Raw genomic sequence first — 23,593 nt, forward strand, 5'->3', positions numbered from 1 at the left:
TTTTCTTTCTTTCTTTTTTTTGATAGGGTTTTGCTGTGTCACTTACCCTGGAGTGCAGTGGTGCAGTCACAGCTCACTGCAGCCTCAACCTCCCAGGCTCAAGCAATCCTCCCACCTCAGCCTCTTGAGTAGCTGGGACTACAGACATGTGCCACCACTCCTAGCTAATTTTAATTTTAATTTTTTTTTTTTTTTTTTTTTTGGTGGAGATGGGGTTTTGCCATGTTGCCCAGCTTGTATTGAACTCCTGGCCTTAAATGATCTACCTGCCTCAGCCTCTTGCTTGGGCTTACAGGCACAAGCCATAGTGCCTAGCCAGTATCTTCTTATCTTCTTTCCTTTTCTTTTCTTTTCTTTTCTTTTTTTTCTTTCTTTTTGTTGAGACAGTTGTGCTCTGTCGCCCAGGCTTGAGGCTGGAGTGCAGTGTCGCGATCCCAGCACACTATAACCTCTGCCTCCTGGGTTCAAGCGATTCTCCTGCCTTAGCCTCCTGAGTAGCTGGGATTACAGGCGTGCACCACCACACCTGGCTAATTTTTGTATTTTTAGTAGAGACAAGGTTTCATCATGTTAGCCAGGCTGGTCTCATACTCCTGACCTCAAGTGATCCACCTGCCTCAGTCTCCCAAAGTGCTGGGAGTACAGGTGTAAGCCACTGTGCCCAGCCTTTTGTGTCTTTTTTTCTTAAGACTCAGGCCCACCCTGTACCTACCTCTTCCCTATGGTTCTCAGAGCTAGCCTTTTCTTTCCTCTGGTGTCACACTGATCCCATCCTCCAAACAAATGACCTTATGGGACATCAGCCAATAGGCACTCCCCACTGATAAAATATTTAATTTAATCAGCCATTACAGGGATCCAGGATTCATAGACAAGGGCACTTTAGGTAGACCCCTTCCCACTCGCAAAGTCCTATGACCACTGAAGGTCTCTCTAAAATTTTAAGAAGTGAAACAAAAATTTACATATTTGCAAAATGTTTGATTCATAATAAACCCACTTGGGAATCTGTGACTGTCTTGAACAATCTTAACTCTGGACAAATGAGCTTGTCAAATTGTTCCTCCTCCTTTCTTTCTTTCTTTTTTTGGAACTGTTGCCCAGGCTAGAGTGCAATAGCATGATCTCAGCTCACTGCAACCTCCACTTCCTGGGTTCAAGCAATTCTCCTGCCTCAGCCTCCTGAGTAGCTGGGATTACAGGTGCCCACTACCATGCTTGGCTAATTTTTGTATTTTTAGTAGAGATGGGGTTTCACCATGTTGGTCAGGCTGGTCTCGAACTCCTGACCTCAGATGATCAGCCCACCTCAGCCTCCCGAAGTGCTGGGAATATAGGCGTGAGCCACTGCACCTGGCCTGTTCTTCCTTTCTAATGGTGGATTACCTTCCTGTAAACACACTGGAATTTACAAAAAGACAATAAGGTAATGAACAATTATATAATATATGCTGGGTGGTGATAAGTGCTGGGAAGAAAATAAAGCAGTGTAAGGGGATAAAGATTGACGGTGGGGTTGGGGATTGGTATCTCATGTAGAATGGTCATGGAAGGCTCCTGACAAAGTGACATTGGATTAAAGGCCTGAAGAAGTGAGGAAGTGAGCCCACCGAGATCTGGTGGGAGAATGTTTCAAGCAGAGGGAATGGTGACTGCAGAGGCTCGGGATGGAGCATGACCAGCATGCCTGAAGAATGTAAGGAGGCCTTTGTGTGCCTGGACAGACTGGGTGAGAGAGAGGCATAGGAGACGGGGGCAGTGCCTTCATCCTGGCTGTGGAGGCTGTGGGAAAGATGGGATTTCACTCTGAGGGAGATGGGATGGTGTTGAAGGGTTTTGAAGAGAGTAGGGACATGATGTGATGTGTGCTTTAACATTTTAAAATTGTTCTCACTCATAGGTGGGAATTGAACATTGAGAACACTTGGACACAGTAAGGGGAACATCGCACACTGGGGCCTGTCGTGGGGTGGGGGGAGGGGGAGGGATAGCATTAGGAGATATGCCTAATGTAAATGACGAGTTAATGGGTGCGGCACACCAACATGGCACATGTATACATATATAACAAACCTGCCCGTTGTGCACATGTACCCTAGAACTTAAAGTATATTAAAAAATTTGAAAACAAACTATCTTATTTTTTGAGATGGGATCTCACTGTGTTGCCTAGGCTGGAGTGCCGTGGCTATCCTCAGGTGCATTCCTGGCTCACTGCAGCCTCAAATTCCTGGGCTCAAGTGATCCTCCTGCCTCAGCCTCCTGAGTAGCTGGTACTACAGGCATGGACCACTGTGCCCAGTGGCAACGTACGTTTCAATAGCAATACTCTGGCTGCTGTGTTGGGAGTGACTAGTAGAGGCAAGGGTGGAAGCAAGGAGATCAATTGGCAGGCTTTTGTGGGAACACAGGAGAGAGATGATGGTAGAGGTAGTGAGAAATGGCTGGACTTGAATATATTTTGAAGGTTGTGTTGACAGGATATGCTTGTGGATTGGATGAAGGGTGTGAAAGAAAGAGAGGTTTAAGCCTAAGCAGCTGGAAGAATGGCATTTTCATTTACTGAAATGGGGAAGGCTGTAGGAGGAAATCAAGAGCTAGATTTTAGACATAGTAGATCTGAGGTGCCTATTAGATATCCAAGTAGAGATCCGAATCTAGAAATAATAATTTAATGAGTGTCTACTGAGGGGCTTATAAAATAGCAGGAAAGAGAACACTTTACTGAAATGTTCAGTAAACTACAGTAAAGGTAGAAAATTATGATGTGAGGAAGAATAAATAGAGCAAAAGGGAGAGTGAGGTGACTTCTGTAGGAATTCTGTGCGCTTGATGAGCCTCAGTGGTGCCCAAAGATGTTTCCAGTGGATTATGTATGTGTAGGTGCTCAAGAGCAGGGTCTGGGCCTTCATCTTTGTGCCTTCAGTGCCAGTTATAAGTCTTAGCATTTGGTGACGGTTCCCCTCTCTGAGCCTCAGTTCTCCATGTTTAAAAAATGAAGAGTTTGGACTAGACCAGTGCACTAGAATCACCTGGGAAGCTTTAAAATAAAAAACCCCAAAAGCAGGGATCCATCCTAGACCTATTGAATCAGAATTTTCATGGTGGAGCCTGTGTATCTGTATTTTTAAGTCATTCCCCATGTTACTTTTTTGTAGTCCGTCCACCAGCAGCCTTCAGACAGGCATTTGGAAGCCCCTGGACCAGAAAATTTCTAAGGGCCCCTTCAGCTTTAACATCTTGTGACTCTTGTTAGAATGTTTGCAATATAATTCTGTCCTTGCAATCTTCAGTTGGCGTGGAAAAGGCATGGCAGGGGGAGAGGAGAAGCTGCCTCTGGGCGAAGGACACCTTGCACAGGGCAAGCAGGGGCAGGTACATCAGCCAGGGGGTTGAAGAGACATCCAGGAATGGCTCTGGGAGCAGTGGGAGCAGTGACAACTCACCTGCCATAGGGAGCCAGGTGTGTTAGGTCACAGAAATAGAGGAGAAAGACATGACCCCAACACAGGAGTGGCTCACATACTGATGGCAAAGACTGATGAGCAAACGAATGATTCCAACCCCCTGTGAGAAGTGCTGCCACAGAGGAAGAGAGGCCTAGGTGTCAGGAGAAAAGTGGAGCAGGAGGAGGTCAGAGGACTGGAGTTGCAGCACTCAGAGAAGGCATCGGAAGGGAACTCTGGAGCTGAAGCTTGGGGATGAGGAGTTCTTAGGCAGGTTTGTGTTTGGGGCCCTGGTGGGTTGGGGTATCAGGTATTCTTCTCTAGTCAGGGGGATAGCTCAAACCCTGGCACAGAGGCATGAGAGAGTGTGAGATAACCACCACTGGGGTCAGAATGAAAGGTATCCTGACAAGTTGCTGGAGAGGGGCAGAGACCACATTGGAATGCATCCTCCATGTGAGGCTGAAGGGTTTGAGCTCCATCCCGAACACCATGGAGATTTTGAACAGGGTCATCTTGGTGATCAGATGTATGTTTCACAGCAAATTTTATGGCAACATGTACATTAGAGGGGCTACACTAAGTGGAGGAAAGACAAGTAAAAAAGGTGGGTTTTTTTTGCCTGAGCCCACTGGGACAGCTGTTTCTTATGTACTGCTGAGAATCTCTTTGGGCCATTTTTTGCTGCTGGCTTGAACAGCAGGTGCCTCATAAAATGAAACATTGGCTGTTGACTGACTCAGAACATCTGAGACTTGGAGTGACATAGACCTATAATCAGGCCTCAGATGTGTATTCAAGAGGCTAGTGAGCTGTATATGCTATGGAGTCTGCTTGTCCACCTTAGCAGTTAATTTTTATATAGAAATCCGTAAGTTCTTGATTAATTTGCCCAGCCATTGCAGCCTGGCTTGCTCAAGGACTCAGAGATCTTTAAAGTTAGTTTAATTTTACATACTAAACCAATGCCTACCTAGGGTCTTCACGCAAGTAATTATTGATACCATAGGAGTGAAAGCCAATTCCATGTGGTCACAATTCCTTATTCTTTTAGCTATACCATTCCCAGTCTGGGGTTTTGTTCTGAGGCTCTTTTTTTTCTGTTTCCTCTGATCCTACTGAAGTTTCACTGAGTTCCCTTCGCTGCTACCCATGAAAGTGGTGTCTTGATGATTAATGTTCCTACTCGAGTTCAGGCAGAGGCTCTGCACATCTTGGGAGCAGCAGCTTACTCTTGAACTTGTTTGCTCGTTCTGACTTTCCCCTTGTCTGCTTCCATTCCTGGTACGACCTAGGGAGACCCTGTCTCTACAAAATTAAAAGATCTGGCCAGGCATGGTGGTGCATGCCTGCAACCCCAACTACTCAGGAGCCTGAGGCAGGAGGATCACTTGAGCCCAGGAGGTGGAGGCTGAAGTGAGCTATGATCACACCATTGCACTCCAGCCTGGGCGACAGAGTGAGACAAACAAATAAATAAAAACTCTTAACAATTACAAGCAATAATGCAACACAGATGATACCAGTATTTAAGCCATTGTCAGTCATGTGGGGGAGCAGGGTTGAGAGTTTACCCACAGGTTGTAAAACATCCATCCATCCTTTCTTCCAGTCCTAATGCAATGAACAATGGCAAATTCAAGAAAACTTGTGTTTTTTTGTCTCACAGTTCAGTGTTCCTTAAATCATGCTGCCTTTCACTTTCATTTTATAAATCTACAACATTTTATTTGCTTCCTTGTCTTATTAAACAGAATATATTGACTAGAGATCAAATTTTTCTTAATGCATTTTGGAGTGCCTCTGCCTCCTTAATGTCCTGTTACTGAACTTTTATTAATCTACTATTACTGAACTTAGCATTGCTGAAGTAACAGATAATAAAGTTTAATGTTACTTGAAATTTGAAGGCTTTGTTGCAGAGGGGGAAAAAGCTCATGGGTTCAGTGTTAAGTCCTTGTTCTTAGTTCCTCGGAACCTTTTTTATTTTTAGATTTGAATATGTGAATGTTTCTACATTTATATATTTTTGTACCTGTGATAATTCAGGATATTTTCTGACAATAGATAAAATCATCTTTTGTCTACATCTTTTATTTCTTTTTTTAACAAGTCACCACCCACCAGGGGTTTAATTCTCCCAATAAAAAGGTCAGTTCAGAGAGGGGCCCTGCCTTGTCCCCATCCAGGGGTGAAGATCTACAGAGCACCCTGGGAATGTCCAAGCCCAGTACATATTTTATTTCAAACTTCAAAATACTGCCCTCTTCTCTCTAGTATTATGAGGTTTGATGAACAAACCTATAATTTAGTTACACTTTCCCCTTTCTCCTAAATTTTCATCTCTCCAGAAAAAAAAAATAGAGCTCTAATTTTTAGGCTCTCATTAGAAAGCTGTTTCATTTACTTTATAACTTCAATCTCTGAGATTTCTCAGGACCTCTTCCAACTCTGGTATGTTTTTCTTGAGGTATAGGGAACCCAAACTGCACAGCACATGTAGCTACAGACATAGAGTGGTTTTGAATAAGGGCAGGATCACAAGTTCTAATTTGCTTACAGTGTTCTTTCTGATAATGCCCAGCATTTTCTGGACCTTTTGTGATCAAACATGCAATGTGGTATCTTAAGGGAACAGTCTAAGCTGATTGAACAGTGTAGCTTAAAATCCATTATTCTAAAAGTATAATTGCTCTAAAAAAGCAATATAATTTATTGCTTTTCCCTGAATGTTCCTTCACATTTGCCTTCACTGATGGTCACTTGCTATAATTTTGCCTATTTATACAGCTTCATGAGAACCTGTCTTTTAATTTTGCGTTTTGATTAGGAACCGCTTTAAGGCCATTTGCAAACTTGAAGGTTTTACTTTATTGCTTCTACAAATATTTATTGAGTACCTAATGGGGAATCCAGTGATGAGTGAAATAGATAAGCCTTTTCCTTCATGAAACTTACATCCTAACATTCTTCTGCTAGATTATTGGGTCCCAAAGCATTTATATAATTATGAAGGCTTCCTTTTTAAAATAAATTTTTCATGAGTCATTATTCGGTAGTGGTTTGTCTAATGGCTGGTCCTTGAGTACACATATGTGGATGTGAAGCTGGGTTCCCTTACGGGTTGGAAACCACCATTCTAGGTAATTTATGAAAGCATAAAGCTCTAGTCCAAAACTAGTCAATGGGTTAAAAACTCTACTGGTTATATTTCCCCATGAATGAGAATTACATGAAGACATATATACGGATGCACACAGACAACATACCTTCACCCAAGTTTTATGGAAGTCAGTTGTTATTTTGTTCTGTTTTTTTTTTTTTTTTTTGGTGGGATCTTAGTATTTAAAGTCTGTAGAAATTTTGTCTACTAGTCTACTGGTTCTGCCATAATTATATATAATCATATAATCATACTTTTTTTTTTTTTCTTTGAGACAGAGTCCTCACTCTGTTGCTTAGGCTGGAGTGCAATGATGCCATCTCAGCTCACTGTAACCTCTGCCTCCCAGGTTCAAGCAATTCTCCTGCCCCTAGTTGAGATTACAGGTGTGTACCACCATGCCTGGCTAGGTTTTGTATTTTTAGTAGAGACAGGATTTTGCCATGTTGGTCAGGCTGGTCTCGAACTCCTGACTTCAGGCAATCCACCCGCCTTGGCCTCCCAAAGTGCTGAGATTACAGGCATGAGCCACAGCACCTGGCCACTGTTCTCTTTTTCTTTTCCTAAGATAGGGTCTCGTTCTACCACCTGGGCTGGAGTGCGGTGGCGCAATATTGGCTTACTGCAACCTCTGCCTCCCAGGTTCAAGTGATTCTCCTGCCTCAGCCTCCTAAGTAGCTGAGACTACAGGCATCTGCCACCATAGCTGGCTAATTTTTGTGTTTTTGGTAGAGACAGGGTTTCACCATGTTGGCCAGGCTGGTCTCGAACTCCTGACCTCAAGGGATCCCCTGCCTCAACCCCCCAAAGTATTGAATTACAGTCATGAGCCACCGTATCCAGCCAATTGTACCGGGTTTTATTGTTGTTGTTGTTGTTTGAGACAGAGTCTCGCTCTGTTGCCCAGGCTGGAGTGCAGTGACGCGATCTTAGCTCATTGCAACCTCCACCTCCCGGATTCAAGAGGTTCTCCTGCATCAGCCTCCCAAGTAGCTGGGTTTACAGGTGCGCACCACCATTCCCAGCTAATTTTTGTATTTTTAGTAGAGGTGGGTTTCACTATGTTGGCCAGTCTGGTCTCCAGCTGACCTCAAGTGATCTGCCCACCTCAGCCTCCCAAAGTGCTGGGATTACGGGCGTGAGCCCCTGCGCCCAGCCGAATCATATTGTTTTTATACCCTCAAATAATTCCAACAGGGTGATTTGGCATGCTGAGGCCCTTTCAAAACTAAGATGCTCCTTACCCACATCTAGTTGATATGTTTACTTAAATGTTTGGTAAAATTTCCTGGGCAAACTAGTAGACCCTGTAATAAACAATAGGATTTATGTTCATCTTTAAAAAATATTTCCAGATATTCCCTAGGTAGAAACTTATTCTGAGAGATGGTATAGTCGTCAGTCTGCCAGTCTTGGAGTTGTTCTTTACCCTCAAGGGGGCTGTTCATATTGTTGCAAATTCCATTATCTCACCTTTGAGTGAAATTTACTCCCAGCCTCCAAACCAGTGATCCTGCCTTGCCTCTTGACTAGGCCACTCTAGATCACTCTAGATCACTCAGTGAGCTCACCAGGTCTGGATCTATCTAGCTCGTTCAGTGAGACATGGGGTCTCACTATGTTGCCTAGGCTGGTCTTGAACTCCTAGGCTCAAGCCATCATCCCACTTTGGCCTCCCACCAAAGTGCTAAAAATAATGAAGTTACGTAAGTAATGCAATTTGAAACAAATAGTTTGAATAATTTTAAAATGAAGATAAACAAAAGAGAAAATAATTTCATCTGTTGAGATGCTATTTTTTTTTTTTTTTGAAACGGGGTCTAGCTCTGTCGCCCAGACTGGAGTGCAGTGGCACGATCTTGGCTCACTGCAACCTCCGCCTCTGGGTTCACGCCATTCTCCTGCCTCAGCCTCCTGAGTAGCTGGGACTACAGGCACCTGCCACCACACGCCCAGCTAATTTTTTTGTATTTCTAGTAGACACAGGGTTTCACCCTGTTAGCCAGGATGGTCTTGATCTCCTGACCTCGTGATCCGCCCACCTCGACTTCCCAAAGTGCTGGGATTACAGGCATGAGCCACCACTCCCAGCCGAGATACTTTAAACATTTGGAATATTCTTGTAACCTAACTCCATTCTGGAGTATTTTTTCTAGTCTGTCCATTTGTCTTTCCTCTTTTAATTGTGTGCTCATCACCCTCACTCATTTTTCTAATGGGTTGCTTATCTTTTATTTATTGCTTTGTAAGGGCTTTTTGTTTTTGTTTTTGTTTTTGTTTTAAGGAGCGGAGAGTTTAATAGGCAAGAAGGAAGGGAGAAGACAGAAGGAAGACGCTCCCCTGTACAGAGACAAAGGGAGGGGGGGCTCCAAAGCTGAAAACGGAGGTCCCCACTGGCCACGGATACTGGTCAGGTATATATGCAGAGGCTGGAGGAGGCGGTGTTTGATTTGCATAGGGCTCAGGGGATTGGTTTGACTAGTCATGTCATTCACGTAGAGAAAAAGCTGGCCCTCCCACCCTAGTCTTTTAATATACAAATGCATCATGCCATGACGTTCTACACACGTGAGGATATGTGGGGGTGGCCATGTTGCCAGGAACTTGCAAGGAAAGGGCAAGAAGGCTGCGGGAATCTCCATGTTTGGGTGGACCCAGTTTCTAATGGCCAACTTGCATATCAAAGGTTGCTGGCCTGGCTCTCAGAGCCCGGGCTTTACAAGAAACTTTTCCAGAGATGCTTTAAAACTTCCCAGTGACCCCTTTTCCTACAACACTCCCCCACTGTGGAGATGCCACACTAACTCAGGGGGTTTTGGGTGACGACTCTTTCTGGCTACTTCCTGCTGAAAAGGGACGTCAAATGGGGAACAGCAGCTAGGGCTCCTCCTGGGGTTGATCTAAGAGTCCTCAAAAGATGGCGTGTCCATGTGTGGTTCAGTTTTTAGCACCATTTGGAGTTTGATTGCAGTCTGATGATTGAATTTCCTTTCCTGGCCCATGCACCAAAATGATACGGCTCTGATGAGTGGAGGAACACTAGGGTTCTTGGTCCTCATGCCAGTTTAGAGAAAACGACACAGACACAACGTGGAGTGGTTTTAAGGAGTGGAGCATTTAATAGGCAAGAAGGAAGGGAGAAGACAGAAGGAAGAAACTCCCTTGTACAGAGACAGATGGAGGGGGCTCCAAAGCCGAAAGAGGAGGTCCCTCTATAAGGGCTTTTTATGTCTTAGTTAAGATATCAATGATAATTATATGTTGCAAATATTCCTTTTGATTTGTTGTTTGCCTTTTAACTTTGTGCTGGCAGGTTTTTGGTAAATAGAACTTTTTTATTGGTTTTTTCTTTTTTCTTTTTTTTTTTTGAGACGGAGTCTGGCTCTGTCACCCAGGCTGGAGTACAGTGGCCGGATCTCTGCTCACCGCAAGCTCCGCCTCCCGGGTTTACGCCATTCTCCTGCCTCAGCCTCCCGAGTAGCTGGGACTACAGGCGCCCGCCACCTCGCCCGGCTAGTTTTTTGTACTTTTTAGTAGAGACGGGGTTTCACCGTGTTAGCCAGGATGGTCTCGATCTCCTGACCTCGTGATCCGCCCGTCTCGGCCTCCCAAAGTGCTGGGATTACAGGCTTGAGCCACCGGGCCCGGCGGTTTTTTCTTTACAGTTTCTTCTTTTGCTTTATAACAGGGTACATTTTGATTAATTTCTATTTTAAAACAATGTGATGCTTTAGAGCAAGGTTCAAGTAAATATAAACATGTAGGTACACGGTAGAGTACCTTATTCACAGTTATTGATTACTGCTGTTTTTGGTTTTTCTTACTGGGGCTAAATAGAAAACAGGATGTGATCTTTGGCTTTTAAAGGCTTTCAGCTTTGGCATTTAAAACATTTATTCTTCTTAAAAATAGAGAGAGTCTCACTGTGTTCCCCGGCTACTCTCAAACTCCTGGGCTCAAGTGATCCTCCTCCCTTGGCCTCCCAAAGTGCTAAGATTACAGGTGTGAGCTACTGTACCTGACCTAAAATCTCTATAAAAGTTTTTTTTCTGCTGCTAATATTGAGCTCTCACACCATTTACTAGCTCTGATTTTCCAGCAAAAGATACTCACTTTACTTCTGACCATTCTCAGTCAATCCCTGAGATTTCTCTATGAGGAGAGCTTTACTTCTGATGTAATCTTTCTCTGCTTTAAGCCTCTACAACTTCATATTAGATAATAGCAAACTCCCAGCTAATCCTTATACACACAATCAACTTCTCCTCTTCTCCCACATGCTTTCTCCATCTCCTAAATGAGAGCTGGGAAATCTATTCTGCCCTTTCCCCTCAATCTTTTTTTTCGTAGACAGTTTTGTTTTGTTTTTTTGAGATGGAGTCTCGGTCTGTTGCCCAGGCTGGAGTGCAGTGGCAGGATCTCGACTCACTGCAACCTTCTCCTCCTGGGTTCAGGTGATTCTCCTGCTTCAGCCTCCCAGGTAGCTGGGACTACAGGTGTGTCCCAACTAATTTTTGTAGTTTTAGTAGAGACGAGATTTCACTGTGTTGGCCAGGCTGGTCTCGAACTCCTGACCTCAGGTGATCTACTTGCCTCGGCCTCCAAAAGTCCTGGGATTACAGGAGTGAGCCACTGTGCCTGGCCTTTCCTAGACATTTAAAAGAAAGAAAGAACAAAAAAGAAATAAAAAAGAAGCTTATAAAGCAAATATCATGCAGGTGTTTCCTTATAGTTATGATCACCCCGCATAGTAAGTCACTTGGTATTGAGTACCCACTGCTTTCAGTGACATTGGGTATGTTCCTCTTGTTTATGTGTTCCAACACCTCCTACTCCAAGAGACAAACATTTGTTCTGTTCAAAACTTTATATGTCATTCCAGTGGTGTATTCTGCCAACCCATGTTTAGATAGTTGGTATTGTACTTTATTATTACCATAATTAGATATCTTCCCAATGGGAGGGAGTATAATTTTCATTTTCTGTGAGAACTCTTATGCAGGCAGATGTGTTTTGCTGGGAGTTGGGAGAGGGGCAAGAACCAAAGCTGGAAACCTGTTGATCCCATGGGGTGGAAAGAGATAAACCTCTGCTATGCCACCTGCTGCCCTGTGGTTCTGAGTGGGTTTTTGTTGTTACTGTTGTTATTTTTCCCTTTAAAAATTATAAAAGCAGTCTATCAACCCCCTAAAAAAGTTTTGAAAACTAACCCAATAGTAATTCCACTACTCTGCACATAATCATTTTCATTTTTTAAAAAATCTTGGCTCAAATGCATGCATAATTTTACATTGTTATAGTCTGACAACATTTTTGTATTAGTCTTTTTAAACTTGACATTATAAGTAATTTTCCTTGTTGCTATATAGATTTCATAATGAGAATTTTTAAAAATTTATTTATTTATTTATTTATTTAGAGATGGAGTCTCACTCTGTCGCCCAGGCTGGGGTGCAGTGGTGCGATCTTGACTCACGGCAACCTCTGCCTCCTGGGATCAAGTGATTCTCCTGCCTCAGCCTCCGGAGTAGCTGGGATTACAGGCGCACACCACCACACCTGGCTAATTTTTATATTTTTAGTAGAGAGAGGGTTTCACCATGGTGGCCAGGCTGGTCTTGAACTCCTGACCTCAAGCTATCTGCCTGCCTCAGCCTTCCAAAATGCTGGGATTACAGGCAAGAGCCACCACGCCCGGCCCATAATGAGAATTTTTAATGACTGCATTACAGCCTATTAAGTATTTTTTTTTTTTTGGTCTTAAGACATTTAAATTCTTTTTGTGTGTGTCACTCTCTTTTGTGCTTTTTAAATAATGCTGTAACATATAATTTTTGCATATAGTTTTTGAGAATTTTTGTTCTTAGGATAAATTTCTGGAAGTGGGGTTCCTGGACCTAAAGTTTGCCACTTTTCTGGTTGTGTGAAACTACCATACTGCTTTCGAAAAGAATTGTGCCAGTCTGCATCCAGAAGGGTTTTCAACATAAATGTGACATAAGAAACACGTAAGCCAGTAAAGGCCCTGGAATGCTGAAGCAGATCCAGGTTTTAAAGGGAGATGGTGAGGTTTTTCTTCTCCCTCCCGCAGGTTTGAGCCAGCCAGTTTCATGTTTCATCTTATGTGTGAGTTTTATGAGAATTTCCTAATGGAAGGTCTCTCTAGGGCCTTGTGTTTCCCATGTTGCAGTAGTTCTGTAGCTCTGCTTCCCCAGATCATGAAGGAACCAGGTGCATGAAGTTAAAATAGAATTATTATCTTATTCTTTGTGTATTAAGTCAAAATAGAATTTAGGCTTCTCCCAAATTGTCAACTGACCAATTTGATAACTGTTGGTACTTTGCAAGTCACCTTGCTCCTCAGGTTTAATGGAGGAGCATTTACCAACTGGTAACAGTTTTAGGGTGAAAAGGAATCAAGTGTGTCTGCTGAACAGGGAAAAAATACCTAGGGATGATGTAATTTTCTAGAGTTTATTAATAAGACAACACAAATAGCAAATCATTTTGGATTTGATTGAATTTATGCAGCAAAAACCCCCAAAGTTATATAAAGTTAGTGAGTAATTGCTAAGAGTAAATTAGCAGAAGAAGTTATAGCCAGGTTCCATGTATTAATCAGTAGTTTTCCAAAGGCTGGAAGTGCTGAGTGGCTTTTTGCTAGTGCACATGATCATGGAGGGATGGGGGAGTATGGTAGGAGCATATTCTTTGTGGCTTTGTAACTAGCCGTCAATTTCCAGGTACTGAGGTTTAAGATCATCCAAGCAGGCTTGTCGCTACATCTCACTACTCTTTCCATCTCTGACCCCACCTCTCCAGCATTTTAGAAACCTGTTGGGGTAAAACTGAGGTGGGTGGCTTCCTGTCATAGTACGTGGGGTTTTGCATGGGTGTCCTGGCTGTGTGTGCATTAGTTTGATGGGTGTGTAGTGAAGATGGTCCAATGGGACCCTGGTGGTCACTGATTCTGTTCTCTGTTTCTGTTATAGCCCTTGCCAGCATCCAGCCATGGGGGATATGAAAACCCCAGATTTTGATGACCTTCTGGCTGCCTTTGACATCCCAGACCCCACCAGCCTTGATGCCAAGGAGGCCATCCAGACACCCAGTGAGGAGAATGAGAGTCCCCTCAAACCTCCAGGCATATGTATGGATGAAAGTGTGTCCTTGTCTCACTCAGGATCCGCCCCTGATGTGCCGGCCGTGAGTGTCATTGTCAAGAACACCAGCCGCCAGGAGTCGTTTGAAGCAGAGAAGGACCACATTACTCCCAGTCTCCTGCACAATGGCTTCCGGGGCTCAGATCTGCCTCCAGATCCCCACAACTGTGGGAAATTTGATTCTACTTTTATGAATGGAGACAGTGCCAGGAGTTTCCCTGGCAAACTGGAGCCTCCCAAGTCAGAGCCATTGCCCACCTTCAACCAGTTCAGTCCAATCTCCAGCCCAGAACCTGAGGATCCCATCAAAGATAATGGATTCGGGATAAAGCCCAAACACTCTGACAGTTATTTCCCACCCACTCTTGGGTGTGGAGCTGCGGGGGGCCCAGTCCTGGAGGCTCTGGCTAAGTTTCCGGTTCCAGAGCTGCATATGTTTGATCATTTTTGTAAGAAAGAACCCAAGCCAGAACCCCCGCCCTTGGGGAGCCAGCAGGAACACGAGCGAGGTGGGCAGAACGCAGTGGAACCTCACAAGGATCCGGATGCCACTCAGTTCTTTGGGGAAGCTTTGGAGTTCAACAGCCATCCTAGCAACAGTGTCGGAGAGTCCAAGGGGCTTGCCCGGGAGCTTGGTACCTGCTCATCAGTCCCCCCTAGGCAGCGTCTAAAGCCAGCTCATTCCAAGCTGTCCTCTTGTGTGGCAGCCTTGGTGGCCTTGCAGGCCAAAAGAGTGGCTAGTGTCACTAAGGAGGATCAGCCTGGCCACACAAAGGATCTCTCAGGGCCCGCTAAAGAGGGTTCTAAAGGTAGCCCCAAAATGCCCAAGTCACCAAAGAGTCCCCGGAGCCCTCTGGAGGCCACTAGAAAAAGTATCAAGCCATCAGACAGCCCTCGTAGCATCTGCAGTGACAGCAGCAGCAAAGGCTCACCGTCTGTGGCTGCCAGCTCCCCACCAGCAATTCCCAAAGTGAGAATCAAAACCATTAAGACATCATCAGGGGAAATCAAACGGACTGTCACAAGGATCCTGCCAGATCCTGATGATCCAAGTAAGTCCCCTGTTGGGTCACCTCTAGGGAGCGCCATTGCTGAGGCCCCAAGCGAGGTGCCAGGGGATGAGGTGCCTGTGGAAGAGCACTTTCCTGAGGCAGGCACAAATTCAGGGAGCCCCCAGGGGGCCAGGAAAGGGGACGAGAGCATGACAAAGGCCAGTGACTCTTCATCTCCCTGCTGCAGTTCTGGGCCCCAGGTCCCAAAGGGGGCTGCCCCAGGCTCACAGACAGGCAAGAAGCAACAGAGCACAGCACTGCAGGCATCCACCCTGGCCCCTGCCAACCTCCTGCCCAAAGCCGTGCACTTGGCCAACCTGAACCTCGTCCCCCACAGTGTTGCTGCATCAGTGACAGCCAAGTCCTCAGTGCAAAGACGGAGCCAGCCACAGCTTACACAAATGTCGGTGCCCCTGGTCCACCAGGTGAAAAAGGCTGCTCCACTGATTGTAGAGGTCTTCAACAAGGTCCTCCATAGCTCCAACCCCGTGCCCCTCTACGCGCCAAATCTCAGCCCGCCTGCGGACAGCAGGATCCACGTGCCGGCCAGTGGGTACTGCTGCCTGGAGTGTGGAGACGCATTTGCCTTAGAGAAGAGCCTGAGCCAGCACTATGGCCGGCGGAGCGTCCACATTGAGGTACTGTGCACACTGTGCTCCAAGACACTGCTCTTCTTCAACAAGTGCAGCCTGCTCCGGCATGCCCGTGACCACAAGAGCAAGGGGCTCGTCATGCAGTGTTCCCAGCTGCTGGTGAAGCCCATCTCTGCAGACCAAATGTTCGTGTCGGCCCCTGTGAACTCCACGGCACCAGCAGCCCCAGCCCCTTCATCGTCTCCCAAACATGGCCTCACTTCGGGCAGTGCCAGTCCTCCTCCTCCAGCCTTGCCACTCTACCCAGACCCTGTGAGGCTCATCCGGTACTCAATCAAGTGTCTTGAATGTCACAAGCAGATGCGGGACTACATGGTCCTGGCTGCACATTTCCAGAGGACAACAGAGGAGACAGAGGGGCTGGTAAGCAGACCCTCACTGTTATGGGTATCGGGCCCCTGGCTCACACAGGTTCCATGACTGGGCATGGAGAGGAAAGCTCATTGATATGGGGGCAGTGATGGAATCTTATGAGTCTTAGAAGAGGACGTCTGCCTGAATATTTAGTGCTTGGTGTTTGTTGGAAAAGGTGTCCTGCCCATTACTGAGGTGAGACCCTAAATTAGCAAGTGTATTTATGGACATGTCCCATTTCCATTTAGCTTTCCCTTCTGTCAAGGCCCAGTGTCAGGCCTGAGATAGGTCTTTACTGCATGATCTCCCTCTGGTCTCTGGCAGGTGTCAGCACAGTCTTAGCATGTGACCAAGGAACTTGGGGACAGAGATAGGTGAGTCACCGCCCCTGCACCTCAGTCTGTTCTAAGAACTTTGTCTTTTTTTTTTCACTTGAGACGGAGTCTCGCTCTGTCGCCCAGGCTGGAGTGCACTGGTGGGATCTCAGCTCACTGCAACCTCTGCCTCCGGGGTTCAAGAGATTCTTGTGCCTCAGCCTCGCCAAGTAGCTGGGACTACAGGCGTGCACCACCATGCCTAGCTAATGTTTATATTTTTGGTAGAGACAGGGTTTCACCATGTTTCCTAGGCTGTTCTTAAACTCCTGGCCTCAAGTGATCTGCCCACCTTGGCCTCCCAGAGTGCAGGGACTATAGGTGTGAGCCACTGTGCCCAGCCAAAGAACTGTGTCTTTAATAAGTTGTTCTGACCTGCAGTGACACAGCTGTTTTTGCAGTCCGGTGACATAACTGTTTTTGCAGTCCTTTTGTGGAAACTGCAGTAGGGCCAATGGCAGGGCTAGGGTAGAAGGAAGGAGAGTGGACAGACATGTGGGGCCTGTGGCAGAGGTTTTTGGAGCCGCCTCCTTTCAACTGCATTCTCACCACTCCAGGAAAGCAACTGTGTTTATCTGCTTGTTTTGATTCTTGGTTATGCTTGATGAGATTCATTTAAAAAAAAAAAAAAAAAAAGGCCTTCTGCACTGAGAATACCCTTTGGCGCCTTCTGTGTCTGTGTTATGTGTTAGTAGTTTCCCTGAAGAAGGAGGCCTCCAGAAGGTGGTTCTCTTCATGACACAGCCAAACCCACCCCTCATGGTGCTTCCCTAAGCTGGTGCTCCAGAGGCCTGGTGGGAGGAAAGCAAAACAGCTCTTTTTGCTTCAGTTCAGCCAGGGGTCTGTGCATGTGTTGGTAGCTGATGAGCTTTGCATGTGTTCCCTGAGTGCCCACTGTGCATAGGCTGGGGGTCTGTGCCAACCAGGGGATGCCTGCAGAAGGGAGTCTCACCTTTAGGAGTTCACAGTGGCCTAGCAAGGGCAGTGGTCACCACCCAAACAGCTACAATATGTGGCCGACTGAGTGGGGCTAAACCAAGTTTGTAAACCTGATTGCATAGAGTGCTTCAGAGGGACTAATTCATGGTGACTCCATGCATGAGGAAGATCCTGCGTGGAGGTGACATTTAAGTTGGGCTTGCAAGGATGAGTTTGGAGGAGTAGGAGGGGCAAGGGTGTTCTGAGTATAGGGAGCAAAGGAATATGAGAGAGCAGAGTGGGTTTGAAGAAGAGGAAATTGTTATGCATGAGGCTGGTCTTGGGAATATTAGGGTAGAGATAGAGGTTGAGTTTGGTGGACCTGTAGGGCTTCTCTGGAGGACTCAGCCCCCCAAAAGGGCCAGAAGGTTCTATAGGATCCCACAATGGCTTCTCATCTTCTCCTGCTCTGTTTCAGTTTGCGTTTTTCTTCTGATGCGTCAGATGGGGTATGGTCACTCTGGGTCTCTTCCCCTGGGGCTTCAGTGTTCTTGCTGCCCCAGCATGGTTGAGTTGGGCCAGGTTTATTTTATCTGAGTCAAGGGGCCATGAGGACCCTTGGCAGTGGAGATCTGATGCCTGGGCCTGGGAGTTTTTCACACTGGTCCTTACGTATCTTCTTTTTTCTTTCTTTCTTTTTTCTTTTTTGGGTGAGACGGAGTCTTGCTTTGTCACCCAGGATGGAGTGCAGTGGTATGATCTTGGCCCACTGCAACCTCTGCCTCCTAGGTTCAAGTGATTCTCCTGCCTCAGCCTCCCGAGTAGCTGGGACTACAGGTGTGCACCACCATGCCTGGCTAATTTTTGTATTTTTAGTAGAGATGGAGTTTTGCCATGTTTGCCCAGGCTGGTCTTGAACTTCTGACCTCAAGTGATTCACCTGCCTCGGCTCCCCAAAGTGGTAGGATTACAGGCATGAGCCATGACACCGGGCCTCCTTGTGCATCTTCTAAAATTCGAGGAGGCAGAGGTCTGGGTGTAGGATCCCAGGCTGGCATGGCACATTTCTCATCTTACATCCTCTCTGTGTCATTCTGCCCTAGTGGGAGCTGGAGAAGAGCACCAGCCGACAGGAAGGGATGGAGTGCACAGAAGGCTATCAGGCCTCTCTCAGCCAGTTCCAAATCCCTCACAAAACCTCTTATCACTGGCTTCTGAGTCTCAGGGAAAGGGTGAACCCTGAGCTATGGGATTAAAAACTAGGCTTGATGGCTGCTGGGCTTGAGTTTTCCACAGGACAGTACCTAGCTTCAGCCCACGTGTCCAGGGCAGGGGGTGGACAGATAGGTTGTGCTCGACACCACAGCAGGGACTGCGGGAACAGCACTGGTTTGAGCTTTCCATCTTCTTCCTGGGAGTCTGCTCTTGAATGGAGCATGCCTCCCTCTGCAGTGACCCAGGGAGTCTTTCATCCTTCCTCTTGCTTTCCAAGCTATGTTGGTGGGGCAGGATGTCAGCCAGATGGATATTGTCATTCCACCCAACACAATTAGTAACAATCCCTTAATATTACCTACTATATGTTCATATTCAGATTTTTCCAGTTATGTCAAAAAATTTTTACAGTTGGGATTATTTTGAGTCAGGATCTGAACATGGGGCTACACATCACATTTGTTTATGTTTCATAAATAGCTCAATCTGAAACAGTACCTCTTCCCACTCCATCCTAGTAGACACCCTCTTTTCATGCCATTGACTTGTTGAAGAAACTGGGTCATGTGTTCTGAGCATTTTCCAGAACAATTCTGGGTTTAACTGATTGCTTCCTAAGTTTTCCAGAACTTTGAGTTTTGCTGATTACTTCCTCATGCAAGGAATTTTTTCCTCCATATCCCTTATTTTTTTCTGTAGACTGGAAGTTAGCAGTAAAGACTTGATTAGATTCAGGTCAGTTTTGATGGAGGGTGGGAGTGGAGGGTGCTGTGTTCTTCCTGTTTCATAACTTAAGGAGGCACAAAGTGCCTGATTGTCTCACTTTTAATGATGCTGAATTGATGAGAGTGAATTTAGGTGATAATATTCTGATCCCTTCAATGTAAAGCTCCCCACCTTTTACCTAATTATCCATCAGTAATCACTGTTTGAGTCTAATTTTATTGAGTTTCAAAGGATATTTTTCTAATTCTTTGTTTCTTTTGCATTTATTAGCTAGAGTTCTGTATAAAGTATCTTTTTTGCTTCCATGAGGGCTCTTTGGTTACTCTAAAATATAGTTTATGTTGGAAAATGGGATAATTTGTTTCTTTTAATTAACAGTTCTCAGAGTTGTGAGTTGATACCCTGAAAATCTCAATTGGTGTTCTAAGAGTCCCTCTTCTATTGTTTTAAAATTGTGGTAAAATACATGTAACGTAAAATTTCCCATCACAATCATTTTGATGTGTACAGTTCCGTAGTGTTAATGTTAGGTATATTCACATTGTTGTGAAACCATTCTCCAGAACTCTTCATGTTGCAAAACTGAAACCCTGTATTCATTTTAAAAAAGAAACAAACAAACAAAAAAAAATTCCCCATTTATCTTCCTCCTCTTAAGCCCTGGCAACCACCCTTATGTTTTCTGTCTCTAGGAGTTTGACTATTCTAGGATCTCATACAAATGGAATCACACAGCATTTGTCTTTTTATGACTGGCTTTTCCATTTAGCGTGTCCTCAAGATTCGTCTATGTTGTAGCATATGTCACAATCTCCTTCTTTTTTGGCCGGGCGCAGTGGCTCATGCCTGTAAGCCCAGCACTTTGGGTGGATGAGGTGGGTGGATCATTTGAGGTCAGAAGTTCAAGATCAGCCTGGCCAACATGGTAAAACCCTGTCTCTATTAAAAATACAAAACAAAAAACAAAAAAAACCTGGAAAACTAAAACACAAAAATCAGCCAGGCTGTAGTGGTGCATGCCTGTAATCCCAGCAACTCGGGAGGCTGAGGCAGGAGAATTGCTTGAGCCTGGGAGGTGGAGGCTGTGGTGAGCCAAGATCGTGCCACTGCGCTTTAGTCTGGGTGACAGAGACCCTGTCTCAAAAAAAAAAAAAAAAAATTCCCTTCTTGTTTTAAGGCTGAATAATATTCCATTGTGTGTATATAACACATTTTGTTTTTCCTTTCATCCATTGATGAATACTTGAGTTATTTCCACGTCTTAGCTATTGTGAACAATGTTGCTATGAACATGAGCATAAAAGTATCTATCTTTGAGACCTTGCTTTTAAGTCTTTAGGGTATACACTCAGAAGTGGCACTGCTGGATCATATGGTACTTCTGTGTTTAATTTTCTGAGATACCACTGTACTATTTTCCACAGTAGATGCACCATTTTATATTCCCACCAACAGTGCCCAAGTGTTCCAGTTTCTCCATATCCTCTCCAGCACTTATTTTGTGTTCTATCAAACAGTAGCCATCCTAGTATTTTTGAGGTGACCTCCTCTATTAGTTTTATGTTGTAGTGGCTCGTTGTTTTTATATATTCAGTGTATTTACATATTCAGTCATTCTTTTTAATGCTCATGTTATCCTATCTTTGGTCAGTGGCAGCCCCTTCGAGCTGGCTTCTATATCCCTTTAGGCAACTCCTTTGACCCCACATCACTGTCTCCCTCTGTGAGTAGGACAGGTGTCCCCTTTACTAAGAAGTTAAGAAGGGCCTCTCCAGCCTGCAGGCACCAGCTAAGTCTTTTACTTTTTCCCTCTGGGCTGGCTGCTTGTCAGAGCTCTGCCCATCAGAGCTCAAGGAGTCTGGTTGTAGGACTTGTACTTCCCCTGGTTTTCTCCTGGGGCTGAGAACAAAGGAGCCGCTACCTAATCTGACCTTGTCTGTGGGTATATTTGCTTAGCTGTGGCTCAGGGAACCCCTGCCCCCCATCCCACCCCCACCCCCCACCCCTGCAACTCTCCTATCCCCCAGAGTGGGCAAACAGGGCTAGAGCAATGGAAACTGACAATACTATTCAGTCAGTCTATATTGAGAGCCTTCTGAGTACCAGTCAGGGTGGTCTCAGATCCACTTTGGAAGTCACTGAACTACCTGACTAGAGGTGCTGAGCGGGTCTCTACCAGGCCAATGTTGGGGGTAGATGGCAAGAACTGCCTCTACTGAGCTATGACAGAGACCCTGGTGGGTCTAGCAGTGCAGTGAGGTCTTAGAATTCAAGATGTGCTTTCGGCCTCTGCAAAGGAAAAGCTGGTCCTCTGCTAAGCCACAGGAAAGAAACACAGTCCTAGGGGCAGAACTGGTCGTTGAGAGAATAGAGTCAGGTCTGTCTCCAATTAATAGGGTATCAGACAAAGCTTTCTTGGGTATCAGTATCAGCATTCAAAATGAGGTCTAGGGGTGTCAGAAGTGTCTGGGAGAGTTGGAAGAGAGAGTGGTTGGGGGAAGGGGTTATTCTGACCCATGTGCTAGAAAGCCAGACAGCCCCTGTTGGAGACCCACAGGCCTGTGGCTCCTGCATGATCTGCTTTCTTGGTGTTCTTTCCTAGACCTGCCAGGTATGCCAGATGCTGCTGCCCAACCAGTGCAGTTTCTGTGCCCACCAGCGGATTCACGCACACAAGTCCCCCTACTGCTGCCCGGAGTGTGGGGTCCTCTGCCGCTCTGCCTACTTCCAGACCCATGTAAAGGAGAATTGCCTGCACTATGCCCGCAAGGTGGGCTACAGGTGGGTGCTGCCTGGCTTGCTGTCCTGGTATTGCCCAATGGCTGGTCCTTTTCCTAAACCAGAACTTATTTCAGATAGTTTTGGTCTTAAGAGGCTTGAGTTTCAGTCTAACAGGACAAGAGCATTGTATGGTATGTGGACAGACATTTTTTATTTGGTAGCAGACAGGAAGAGCAAGAGAGAGAAGAATAAGGAGTTTAAAAAACTTAAATATTAAAAAATTAGCTTTGAAGTTTTGGGGAGATTAGAATACATATAATACTTTGTCTATTTGGTTTTTAAAAGTATCTAAGTTTAATTTGCTCACAAAGTTATCACATTCGGCACATTAAATGTAAAGTACTGTTTCATTAATGAATGTACTAATTACAGTACTTGGAAATGTTTGCAGGTTTTAACAAATGGGGCTGCAAGATGCCAAACTCAAAGGGCTTTAGTATCTTTCTTTTTGTTAATTTTGTCAGTTTGTGGCAAAATAGGCAAAACCTGAGACTGGAAGAAAGGATCAGCCTCTTGGTAAAATCAAGAAAACTCTTATTTAAAATGGAATCTCCTCCTTTGTGTCAAACATAAGCAAGAAGTCATTTTCAGGAAAAAGATCAAAGTGAGGGAAAAAGCTTCCCTCTACAGTTCATTGATCTGTAATTTGTTTTCTGCTATTTGACATTAAATTTTTTTTGGTTTTAAGTTCATTTGACTTTTGTGTGTGTACTTATTATTTTCTTTAGCATTGTGTTAGACACTCAGGATACAAAAATGATTAAGAAACAGCGCTTGCCCTGATAGGTTACAAACATAAGAACATAAGTAATTATAACTCAGAGTGCTAAGTCCCACAATAGAGAAATGGTCAGGAAGGCTTCCTAAAGGAGATATTAGGAGATTTTCAGGCAGAAGAAGGGGAAACTGTACCTGGCAAGGGCCTGAGCAGGAATACCAGCATACACAAAAGGGGTGTCAGGAATGATGAGTATGGTTGTATAGAGGAATGTCAGGATGAATTGTGGGAGTGGGGAGAAATGAGACTAGGGAGTTGGCAGAGGCCAGGCCATGCAAGACCTTGTATTTCTTGGCAGACATTTGGACTTTATCCAATGGACAGTGAGGAGCTACAGAAAAATTTGCAGCAGGGGAGTGATTTGGCTAGTGTATTTTAGAAAGATCATTCTGGGAAGCAAATACATATATTAGTGAGGGGAGAGACTGAAGACTTCTTGAAAGGCAAGTGTGATGATCCAGATGAGATGCTGAGGGCTTCATTGAAGCCATGATCGTGGGAATGGAGAGAAGGTAGATTTGAGAGGGGTTTAGGAAGAAGCATCAAGATTTGATAATAGCTTTTATATGAAATGAGGGATGAGGAGTTTGGCAGAGGCAAGCCCAGGCTATGCAAGACCTTATATTTCTTGGCAGGCATTTGGGCATTTTCCAATGGACATTGAGGAGCTACAGAAAGATTTGCAGCAGGGTAGTAATCTGGCTAGTATGTTTTAGAAAGATCATTCTGGGAAGCTAACACATATATTAAAGTTTTGCAGTGACTCCCACATTTCTGACTTGGGGTAAACATTTTATTTTTATATATTTTTGAGACAGGGTCTCACTGTCACCCAGGCTGAAGGGCAGTGGTGTGATCGTGGCTCACTGCAGCCTTGACCTCCCGAGCTCAGGTGATCCTCCCATCTCGGCCTCCCAGGTAGCTGGGACTACAGGCAAGCACCACCATGCCTGGCTAACTTTTTGTGCTT

The 23,593-nt window shown here is 45.2% G+C and overlaps 1 protein-coding gene across 3 annotated transcripts in view; it reads left to right on the top strand.

Moving 5' to 3' along the window:
• ZNF592 (zinc finger protein 592) overlaps positions 1-23,593 on the top strand; it is a 57,206-nt gene that overhangs the window by 18,414 nt on the left and 15,199 nt on the right. For 2 of the 3 annotated variants that reach the window (XM_007990264.3, XM_037987767.2), the window contains 2 exons: positions 13,602-15,840; positions 21,667-21,845. In XM_007990264.3, coding sequence (XP_007988455.2) covers positions 13,621-15,840; positions 21,667-21,845 — 2,399 coding nt within the window. In that variant the 5' untranslated portion in view covers positions 13,602-13,620. Of the gene's footprint in view, positions 1-8,893; positions 9,024-13,601; positions 15,841-21,666; positions 21,846-23,593 lie in introns of all 3 variants that reach the window. The other variant, XM_007990265.3, reaches the window with a different exon arrangement.

Source organism: Chlorocebus sabaeus, chromosome 29, assembly GCF_047675955.1.
Source record: "Chlorocebus sabaeus isolate Y175 chromosome 29, mChlSab1.0.hap1, whole genome shotgun sequence".
Classification (NCBI taxonomy): Eukaryota; Metazoa; Chordata; class Mammalia; order Primates; family Cercopithecidae; genus Chlorocebus; species Chlorocebus sabaeus.